General features: G+C 30.4%; 2 protein-coding genes across 3 annotated transcripts in view; both read left to right on the top strand.

Moving 5' to 3' along the window:
- Oamb (Octopamine receptor in mushroom bodies) overlaps positions 1–3,970 on the top strand; it is a 190,012-nt gene extending 186,042 nt beyond the window's left edge. For both annotated transcript variants that reach the window (XM_088199107.1, XM_088199108.1), the window contains exon 7: positions 2,681–3,970. In XM_088199107.1, the coding sequence (XP_088055233.1) occupies positions 2,681–3,449 (769 nt within the window). In that variant the 3' untranslated portion in view covers positions 3,450–3,970. The remainder of the gene's footprint in view (positions 1–2,680) is intronic.
- Positions 3,971–8,758: 4,788 nt separating this feature from the next.
- VhaAC45RP (VhaAC45-related protein) lies at positions 8,759–11,755 on the top strand. The gene is made up of 6 exons (XM_088199681.1): positions 8,759–9,232; positions 10,139–10,376; positions 10,446–10,618; positions 10,678–10,884; positions 10,947–11,023; positions 11,082–11,755. Exons 1-6 carry the CDS (start codon positions 8,903–8,905, stop codon positions 11,212–11,214), a joined length of 1,158 nt encoding a protein of 385 aa, XP_088055807.1. The 5' UTR covers positions 8,759–8,902; the 3' UTR covers positions 11,215–11,755.
- The last annotated feature ends 294 nt before the right edge of the window (positions 11,756–12,049 follow it).

Below are 12,049 nucleotides of genomic sequence, written 5' to 3'. Positions count from 1 at the left end.
GCTGGCCAATGGCAAAAGTATGCCAAATTGCAGCTACATGTTAAAAACATTATAATTAATATCCTATACCCTATTTGCGTTAACAAATTCAGTTCGAGAGCTATTCATTTCATCTTTATTCGTAATTGAGAAAGAGTTGGCAAACTTGGGTCTACGCCCCTACTAGCTTTAAACCATACGATACGAATATACGTTGAATTTATTAATCATTACTCCTGTTTATATTTTGAAAATAATTATAGAAAAAAAATCGTTACTATATTATTTTATATTTATCAATCAATCGGTGTACCAATAAGTATATCGAACTTATATACCTATCGTGTGCTTTTGAGTTAAAAGTTAGGGCGTAAACCTAAACTTGCCTTCTCTTTCTCAATTATGAATAATGATGAAATTGATAGCTCTCGAACTGACTGTGTTATCGCAAATATAGATCATATTTCATCAGAGTAAATGTATTTTATAAATATTTTTCGAGAACAAAATCAGTAAAAAATGCAAGCCAATTACTAATTTATTTTCAGTGGTTACTTAATATCTTATCAAGCTGTTATATATTTGTGGCAAAAAAGTTAAATATGCTGTACAATGATATTTACAGTCGCAAAACTATAGTAAACGAGTTGCCTATACCATTAATTTTGGGCAGCGTTTTGTGGTTTCATAAAGCTTTAGCTTAACCCTTTCCTTCCGCGTCCCTGTATAATTTTCACACTTTGTACATGTAGCTAATTACTCCAGCTACATGTATCATGCATTGGTATGTGTAGATAAAACTCTTTATTGATCTATATTTTAATTTGACAATACGGCGACAAATCGCAAAAAAGTTCAACGAAAGACTTCCGCAAACGCTGATGAGAAATAGACCAAGTTTTCTTATCTTGTTTATTAAGTATACAAATCATTCCCTGAAACTTTTTTGTGTTTGCATTTTGAAATAGCTTTATTTACAGGACATAAATATTTGCACCACGAGATTGAATGTAGCATTTTACTTCTAAAATATAATATTTATTACCAAGTATATGTGTGTACATTATATTACAACAGGAGCTAAATTGCAAAATATATAATGCGCATTTCCGACTCAAAAGGTTTCAAAGAAAAATAACGAGAAAGATCTTTTATATCGCGAGATATAACCATTAAGGTATCATATATAAGTTTAACATTGATATAACGGTGAGATCATCCTATTTTATCTCTACATTTTCAATAATTCAAAGCTTGAAATCCAAAAAAAAATACATTTATACTTTATATACGTACAAATATAAATTAAAATTAAAGATGAAAGCAAATATGTATTATATTTTTAACAGTTCCCAACCCTTTTGCTTAGACAAAAAACTTTTAAGATACTCGAATTTGATTTTAAATAGTTTTGCTTATTTCATTTATCTAAATTTTAAACATTAGTGTTGACAAACTATTCATAGCGGTATTTGGCATTCGTTACAAAGAGATTTCACTGTAATAATCATTTGCTTATTTATTTAATTAAATACATGTACAGGTATTAAATGTCAAAATAAAGATTTGTATAGTTCACAATAGAATTTCTTTAAAGCAATGCTTTAAAATCATCGTCAAGAAGAAATAATTTGAAATTACAAATAACTGTATCAATAATGAATAATAAACCTTTGGGTAATCCTGAGGTGGCAATTTATTTAGACAATTTTCGTTACCCATATTGAACTGGGTCTAAAAAATTATCCCACGCAATTCACCGCCAGCAATTAATCGCTAGCAGTCCTGCCGGGTCAATTGACCGCATAAACAATTTATAGTTTACAAATAATCGCTCGCATATTTTATCGCCATGAAATAAATATAATTCATATACATTTATTGGTCATTCTAAATTAAAAAGAGTTGTTACTTTTACCATCTGCGCAGCAAATAAATACAGTTTTATTGATACTGACCAGTGGAATTATAAATCAATCGTTGGATACATTTTTACTGGCATAATTACTAAAGTTATATTTATACTATTGAAAATATACCTTCACTGCAACAACTGTAAAACGTTCATTGGCTGACCAAAGCCAAACCTAACCTAAAATATTTATAACTAAGTTTTAAATTTATTCGTTCAGGTTAGGTTTTGGTTTGAATAGCAAATAGACGTTTTGCAACTGTCAAATTGAGTTTTATCTTAAAATACGTCTTGCTTTTAAAAACAATTTTTAAGACTTGCCACACCGTCAATCAACCAATAAATTTCATTGATCTGGACGGGAAAATATTCTATCGATCATATTTAGGCTCTAAATTGTTTATACGATCAATTCACGCTGTGTTCAACTGCTAGCGATTAATTGCTGGATGTGAATTGCGGATGACAAGCTTTCCTATATTCATATTAAACATATTGACGACGATTTGAAAAGTATGATTAAAATTTGGAATGATTAAATAGTATGAGTATATTATGATTGAATTGCCCCTTTCTTGTGACTTACTAGACCTTGAAAATACATTTAAAAAAATGCTTATATCTCACAAACTCTTATCGCTGATACGATTTAAGGTATCTTATACCGAAGTAAGTAAATAAAAATCATATTATATTAAAATTTGCAGACTTTTATTATTATCATCATTCGATTATGTATGTCAAATGTATGTTTTACTTTATAAAAAATATGTTTTTGTGTTGTTTCAGGTACTCGAATCAGCGCCGAAGTCACGAAAAGATCAAAATCTCCGTCTCGTATCCTTCAACGGAGCAAATTTGTTCAGGCGGCAGTCCAGGAAGTCCGCCGGCATTGTATGCCGTCCATTATTGTTCACCAAGTGGGCAAGAGTTGACATCTTCGGCCATATACAGGAGTAGAGACAACCACTTGAGAGTAACCGGACAGCGACTTTCAGGCTCGCGTCACTCCAGAAGGTCTTCCAGTTGCGATTCCAGCTCGGTGACGGCCGAGAGGGACTTGAGTCCTTCTCCCTCCTCGGCCCTTTACGAAGAGCCGAACAATAAGCCCAAAGCTCAAAGGAAAATGGGCAAACGCAACATAAAAGCACAAGTTAAACGATTCAGAATGGAAACCAAAGCGGCGAAGACTTTAGGGATAATCGTCGGAGGTTTTATATTCTGTTGGCTTCCATTCTTCACCATGTATTTAGTAAGAGCGTTTTGCGAAGACTGTATCCACCCTATAGTGTTTTCAATCTTGTTTTGGTTAGGCTACTGCAATTCGGCTATAAATCCTTTGATTTATGCCCTGTTTTCGAAGGACTTTAGATTCGCGTTTAAGAAGATCATTTGTAGATGTTTGTGCAATAGAATGGCCACGGCCGGACATTCCAGAAGAGGTTCGGATGGATCTCAGATGCGAGCTTGTCGAAGTCCTTCGTATAACCGTCAAGCGCATGCCAATTCTTTGGGAGAGGACTCGGATCCAGCCGTCGAAGGATCAGATTCCAGGTGACGCAGGGCGACGTCGCTTCGTGGTGAAAAGTCGAATGGCAGAATTGCCAACGGGTCGTTCAAGTGGAACACCAGTCTAGATAGCGACAAAGGAGCGGGTCAATGCTTGAAAGATAAGAAGCAGCAATACAACCAAGCCGTTCACAGATACAACAATCTCTTGAATGAGCTGGAGCAATTGCGCAAGGGGGACGACGATAAAGAAGAGGAGGACCTCTTGTTCACAGCTCAATTCCTGTCTCCCGACGAACTTAAAACTCACAAACGGCTGTGCAATAGGATTCTCAAAAGACTCTCGCTAGAATTAGAAAATTTACAATTGGAAGACGAAGACCAGCTGAACGACTGCAACGATAAAAAAATGAATCTACTCAGAAGGAGAATCAATCGCTTGCAGTACAAGAAGTCAAAATTGAAAGACTCTGCGGTAAACGACAACAAATTGGAATACATCCCTGAAACAACAACTTAATTTTTATGAGTGCCTAAAAATGTTTTTAATTTCAACAGAAATAATAAAAATATAATAACATAATTCCGTGCACGTACAATTTTTTTACTTTCATCCAATCTGTATATTTTTTCAATGTTCGAATAACTATTTACCAGTAATTACACCACGTATAAAAATGTCCAATTCCCAGAGATAAAAAATAATTTATTATAATATAATAATATAGCGAAAATTGTATATAATTATTTATGTGTACAAATAAGAATGTATGTAAACTAAATATATCGACGTGTTGTAAATAAAAAAATATTTTCGTGTTTAATACATTGTGTATATATTATACAAATGGCTAAAATAAAACTGAAAATACGTGTTCTAAACTGATTTTATAATATTTCCACCCCCCTTTTTTCTAATATTTCTCCTTTTTTATAACTGAAAAAGCCATTAAAAAAACATTTAAAAAGTTGTTGGATAAAAATTGCAATATTTTATAGTTCATTCATATTAATCTTAATAAACAGAAAACGACAAATACCAAATAAAATAAAAATAAGTTTCATTTATGTTACTTATACAATTTATTATGTAAAACAATACTACTTGTATCGTACTTTTGCGTCGAAGTGTCGCCTAGATTGCTCTTTAGTGACTCTTAACAAAATTCTAAAAATAAAGTTGGAATACTGCTCGATTGCAAGGACGTCATTTGGGGAGAAGCAGGTGGGGGGCATTTGCCCCCACTTAAATTTGACCTGAAAAATACTATGAATCTCAATGAAATCGAAATAAACCAGAACCTCTTGAAAATAATCTAAAAAACAGTCTAACATTTAACCTGAAAATAATTTTTAAAATATGTCATTTCAGTGTAATTATATCGAAATACATTTTCACCCCTAGAAACATGTTTTTACCAGTGAAAATATAATTTATTTGGCAGGTGCTGATACAATTATATGATTTACACTTTTCCATATTTAGTAATATATACATTTGCACACTTACTAATATTTGTTTACATGTGATTCAGAAATATTACAATTAATGTGTATTTTTCAGTAAAGTTATATTTTTACTAGCTGGAGTCCAAATACATTTTCACCAGTAGATATATATTTCTACATGCGAAAATATAATTCAAATGATAGGCGCTATTGAAATTAAACTCAATTTGATAGTTGCGAAACGTCTATTTTCTGTTCAAACCCAAACCTAACCTAGTGAAAGTTCTAAAACTAATTATAGTTTTAGAACTATCAGTAGTTCAAGTCTAAAGCAACTTATTTCTCAGGAAAAATTTACGGAAGAATAAGTACAGACAGACGTTGCATCTCCTATATTATTCCATAATTTGACTGCAGTTTGATATTACACGGTTTTAAAAATATGATAGCTATCCTAACTGATATTACTATATATTGTTATAAAAAGTCTTTCGAGCGTTTTCACTGCGACGGCATTATTTTATTGCTTTTGCCGTGAATTCTACTAAATAAATGGCAGGTGGGAGCAAATGAAATACTATGAACCTCAATTGAAATATAAATAATAATAAAATGCCGACTGACTGGCCAACTGTTGTCTTCCTTGGAAAAAGCTTAAATGGTGTCCCTGGAAAATGGCTGTTACAGTTTTCCGAGATGGGTCCTTTTTAAAATTTATCGAAGGACTTGGATGGTTTTAGTAATAAAACGGCAATATTAAAGAATGTTTATTATAAAAAAGAACATTTCATTTACATTTTACATTACTGTTATGCTACAAATAAAAAATACATCCCAAATGTTTATTTTAATTAAAAATGTTCTTTGACGTCTGTGATGCTGTGATGCTGCACCTGTCGACCACTGCAAAATACCTTCGTAAAAAAATTCTAAATTCGCCGGAATGTATTGTTTCAGCTTTTGTATGTTCTTCGTTTTAAAGGATTCGCTTGGAAATTTTGAGGAGTAGTATGGAAACGCTTTAAGAGTAGAAATATTTACACAACAACCTTTCGTTTACGACAGGACAAAAGTTTCGTTGTTCATTTCGTTGCCAATGAAGAGGATGGCATACGACTTCACCCGTCTTTTCAGAGTTAAAAATGAACTAAAAAAAGTTGACACTTGAAGGGAATCTTATCTTTTTTTTAACTTGTTTCTCATAGCATCTTTGAAAAAAATTACAAAAATATAGTAATTTAAAAATGATAACATTTCGCTGAAGGGTCCCATTCAGTGCTTGACCCTCGTGGTAGGAGTTTAAAATTGCTTTCCCAGTTTCTATATTATACTTACAAAATTCATACACCCGTAGTGCGACTGCGCATTATCCAAAAAACCTTTACTCATTGACCGTTATCAATCTGAGTGGTTGGTCTGATCATAGGTGCTAGTCAAAAAGGGGTCATCTCGGTGAGATGACACCTTTTCGAAATTTACTTCAATATGTTTTTTTCCACTATGAAAACCAGATAGGAGACCTTTTTGCTCATGGAACATCAGTATATATGTGTACATGAAAAAGCAGCGAATAACTCCACTTTGATAAAACGCCGAAATGAGTTTTTTTCGAAATTTCCGATTCATATACAATGTTTAAAATGTATATTTTATTATAGGTTATGGGGTAATATCAAACTTTTTTATGTAGCAACAAATTAAATGGTTAGATTTAAATCATTTAGATCATAAAAAAATCAAACCTCGGTCAGAATTTTTTTAACACCGTGGTCATTCAGGGTTAGAATAAATATCAAATGGTTAGCAAAAAGATAGCATACAATCAAAATATAGGACGAGTAAAATTAAAATAATGAATAGTCATATTTATATTATTCAGGGTCAGAATAAATATCAAATTGTTAGAATAAAAATAATAAATGGTCAGAATTAAAATATAGGTAAAAAAACTGTATGTTAAATATGAGTATCTAATTAAAAATAACTGAAAACTGTTCAATCATAATATTGGATCGATATACAGATTTTAAGTTTTTAGAGATTTATTATTCGTATAGAAACATTTATTGCCATACTTACACTTTAAGATGAAGAGTATAAGGAAGTATAAGTTGTATGTGATATTTGTGAAATAATTCAAGCTTTTAATGCTGAATGTGAACGTGGATTTAGCTTGATGAATGTTATCAAATCTAAAGCACGTAATAAATTTGAGATGAAACATCTAGACAATTTAATGAAAATGAATTCGTATATATTAATAAAAAAAACAAAGTGTATACGTGAAACGTAAAATTATACAAATAAATTTATTTGTTAAAAATATTTTCAATATAGATGTGAGTTTTGCTCTGTAATTACAATGTATACTTGTGTGAAAAAATTAATCAACTTGTGTGAAAAAAACACATTTTGCTTATATACGTTTATATTTATATAAATGTAAAAACTAGAATTATTTAAAACTAATAATAACCAATGTTCAATTTTTATTTGTATAAAAAAAACTATTTTACTTTTAAGAAATGATAATTATTTTTGCGCCCTCTTATTGACCAAAATTCGATTTGAATATACTTTGACTAACACTCTTTTATCAAAAGTCTGTAGTAATATCAGTTAAGATAGCTATTATATTTTTATAATAATGTAATATTAAAGTGCAGATAAACTATGGAACAACATGCGAGATTCGACGTCTGTCAGTACATCTTCTTCCGCTTATTTTCCTCTGGGAGTTGAATTAGTTTTAGAACTTTCATTAGGTTGAGTTAGATTTGGTTAATTAATGTAGGTTGGGTTTGAATTTAAACAGCAAATAGACATTTTGCAACTGTTAAATTGAGATTCATAGACATTTTAGAGCAGTAAAAATATATATCTACTGGTGAAAATGTATTTTGTCTTTACTAGTGGAAATATAAATTTACTGGAAAATACACATTCACTGTAACATTTATACATGCATGTAAATAGATAAATAAGTATGTAAATGTATATGCATATTACTGCGTATGAAGAAATTGAAATTATATAATTTACTTAGCACCTGTAATATTATATTTTCACTGGTAAAAATATATATACCGGTGAAAATGTATAATATTTCGATAAGTGGTCCTTTTTCAATATTTTGATTTCATTAAATGACATTTTATTGCCTAAATTTGGGGGGTAAATACCTCCATCTGCTCCCTGTCATCTCTTAAATACGTCTCTGCCAGTTTTCGCGATACACTTTCATTCAAAGAAACCGTTAGTACGTAATGATGTAGCACAATAGTTGGCAGTTACAGAAAAAATGTCCTCTTAAGTATCTCAGATAGTTATATATTTACATATATAACTAAAGAAATAATAAATAAGAAATATAAAATTTAAATAATATTTTTTAATTTGATTTAGTGTTAATAATTTATATAGAAAATAATAACAATAAATTAAAGAGTACGAAATAAATGAGCATTATATAATAATTTTATAAGAAATATCGACAGCCTCTGCATTGATATAAAAAAATTAAAAAAGTCAAATAATATATAAAATAAACATACATAAAAACATACTAATACAAAAAAGTAGTAAGATTAATCAAAGCAATAAAACGTTGAAAATCACTGTTTTTTTTTAAATTGTTTATAAATGCAATACTGAACAATAATAAATTATTTACAAGATAGATAATTATGGATATATATGTAAAAATTAATTCACTATATTTTTATTTTTTGTTCGGTAATACCCCACTAATTAAAATTAATTATTATGAAACAATTAATTTAGATTCGGTTAATGTATTTATGTTTATTTATTTTTAATACAAATATATGTCTTTGAATTTTTATTTATTTTGTAAATAAAAATACAAAATAAATGGTGCATTTGACAGCTTAGGGATAGTCGAAAACTGCAGTGTTATGGCCAACGCCAGATTTAAGAAGTTTTGTTTGACGCACGCGCGCGAGATATTGATTTCTTGTTCAAGTTCCGCTTTCGACTCTCATATGGTGTTCCGTTTTACAATCAAATTATTCATAAATACACCGTTATAAAATGAGTTTCGTCAATATAAAACACATAATAATACTTCAATGTTTCGCAATTCTCGCTTACGCCAACTTAGAAGGACCGTTTGTGTTTTGGGGACCCAAAGAACTTTTAGGCTATAAAAAACCAGCACTCAACAGCCTGGAACAAGATGACCTCATCGACATATACAACAATCAAGCAGCAATAGTTGTGTTCAACATTCAAGATTCAGCATTCTTCTTGAACAGGGAGAACTATCCGAGACTTAGGAAGCTGTTAGAGAGCAAAACCGTACTATTACTACCGCAAGATTTCCTAGACGTTCATCCAGAATATGTTAATAATGAAACGCAAGTATGTAACAATAACGTAACCGGATTCCTCCCATGACCAATGTATCTCTATTGTAAATATATCACACATTTCACTCCACCTATACATTTTAAAATCACTCGGTCTGTACAATTTATACTATTGGTAAGTCATTTCAAAATCAACTTCAAGAACAAATTCCTATTGTTTGGACTAAAATGTTTAAAACGAAAGAAAGAGATGATCGAAAATACTGTTTATTTAAGTTGCATACGCTTCTCTTACCTTCAACTTCGTTGAATTTTAATTGGTTTTCCAGTTCACCTGAAACATTGTGCTTTAATATACCTGATTATGTTGCAACTCATTCTTTGTAGTATCGACAATGCCAAGTACTGAAAATCTTCCTCGAAATCTTTCGCTCAATGTCCCATATGCCAGGACTACAGCTGCTTTTAAAGTATCTATGCAGATTAAAGAAACACCTGTTGACTAAAATTAGTACTTTTTTAGTTTGAATGACATTAGTCTTTTCAATCTCTCCTTACATCGACAGCTTATTAGTGATTTGTGGTTTTTTTTTAAGTTATTCATATTTCTGTGAATGATTATTTCACCAATTTTTGATTAAAAATCTTTAGCAGCGTCGATTGCTCCAATTCTCCTTTTGTTTTAATATCATATAAATAATATTTCATTTTAAAATTCATGCTTCTTAAAAATTAACTTTTCTGATTAACAATAGATGTTATCTTCTATCTAAATCATAAGTGATTTCTCAATGGTTTTCATTGTTGTATCTTGATTGTAAGATTAAAATAATTGGAAACTGTCGTCAAACCTCTTCCATTTCCATGTCAATCTAGTTTAATCACCAATTTTGCCTTTTAAAATTCCGGTCATTAAAACAATTTGAAAATGTACAATTTATATTAAATTATTTTTTAGGTTATTACAGTACAAGGACCAAGCTCGGAACAAGACGCCGAAATCACTGAAAAATTTGATAGACTAGAAGACATTTACGGTGACGGTAAGGTATTAGCAATACTCGGGAGCTCGAGCCCTGAAGAGGAACCAATAGACGAAGATCTCGACTCGTCCGATAAGAATTATGTGAGAGAACGTAGAGAAGCAACGCCCGAACCTAAAGAAGCTGCCGAAGAAGTAGTATATAACGCCCAAGGTTTTCGAATCATTCATCTTATTATGCTTATTTATTTAATACAATATAAATATTTATATATTTTTATAGGCAAAGCTCTATTATACTCGGCGGACTTTCCGGTTCTCCGATTCACATCAAACGAAAATAATTCTGTTAATGTAGATTATAAATTGAGGAATCTTCTCTCGGTGTCTGTCGATCAACGAGATCAATATAGTCGATTGATAGTATCTTTCACTACTGGAAGCGAGAAAGAAAAGGTATGCATTTAATTTATGTTGATTTTATGAAATACATTTATAATTACATTATATTTTAGATCATACTGCGATTTAGATTCCCTGAAAATAAATCTGGATATTGGAGCATCGGTCCGGTTGAAGTTAGCCATCACGGAAGGGAGTGGATATTAAATCCTCCGACTACGGAGGACTTTTTAGGAGCGCCTAAGGGATTCTCTTTTGCGTGTGCCGAACCGATGGTTTTTAGAAACGGTTCAGTCACTCTCACCTTCCAAGAAATTCAAGTATGTTCCTTTTACAATATGCAATATACATAATCTTATAAATAATTTTTACTCAATTTTAGGTTCAACCGCTGCTTAACGGAAAGACCAAGTTCGGCTCTGCTTATAACTGCGTTGGATTTACAACTATTCCAATATGGTTAGTCTCAAATAAATTGATATTTTAATATTAATATACTAATAATAATTTATTTTAGGTCTGGATTGTTGGTCAGTTTTATACTCTTAACTGGAATTACAATCGGTCTTTATATGATGTCCGAAATCAAAACTATGGATCGATTTGAAAATATTAAAGGAAAAACATTGTCTTTCACAGTTATAGATTAAAAAAATGTTCATTATAAATATATCAAATTATTTGTTTAATAATAATCAATGATCAACATTTCGTTTTTGAATCCATACAAAAAGATTCGTGTAATTATTTTTTAGCGAAAAATGGATTATGAATATTTGCAAAATAAACATAATCCCACTATGATTTTTAAGATTAGGAAATTGTTAAAATATTGTGCAATGTTATTTGAAATGGCGATACATATTTAGTTTTATAGTATCTAAGTTGTTTCAAATCAATCGTTTTAAGAAAAATAAAAAGGTGTTTTCATGATCTTGTTAAGGTTGTTTGTAAATGTCATCAAAAAATAGTTACAATATTGTTGTATGCCCATAAAGTACGAGCTTTCTCAAAGACTCGAATTGCATATGTTATGCATATGAACGGATGAGCAACAATAATTTGTAAATATGCTTGGCATTCTATCTTTGATGTATCATAATGTAAATGAACGCTTACTTTTAAATATGTTTAATTTAACTACATGATTTACTTATAAATGTTGTTTATATGTAAAATTAAAAATAAAAATAGAATATTATTTAAATATATTAATTTGTATCATAATTAACACAACCAAAGATGTAAATTATATTAGTTTTAATATTTATATTCCTCCTAAGAAACCAAACTATATTTTATTTAATATATACAATAATATCTGTTCGGTATATTTATTCTCTTTGAGTTTGTTATGTAAAAAAGTGTAACTTTCATATATGCTTCCATCAAAAGCATCACTTGTATTTTATCGTTGTTAAATCATATGGCCATTTATGTGACAAAACTTCCGACTGAACCAAAAAAATATCAACATTAGAAATG

Source organism: Plectrocnemia conspersa, unplaced genomic scaffold (genome assembly GCF_051122295.1).
Source record: "Plectrocnemia conspersa isolate PC_06_02 unplaced genomic scaffold, ASM5112229v1 ptg000012l, whole genome shotgun sequence".
In the NCBI taxonomy this organism is placed as follows: domain Eukaryota; kingdom Metazoa; phylum Arthropoda; class Insecta; order Trichoptera; family Polycentropodidae; genus Plectrocnemia; species Plectrocnemia conspersa.
The sequence above is the reverse complement of the archived record's forward strand: the minus strand, read 5'-3'. Positions and strand labels throughout refer to the sequence as shown.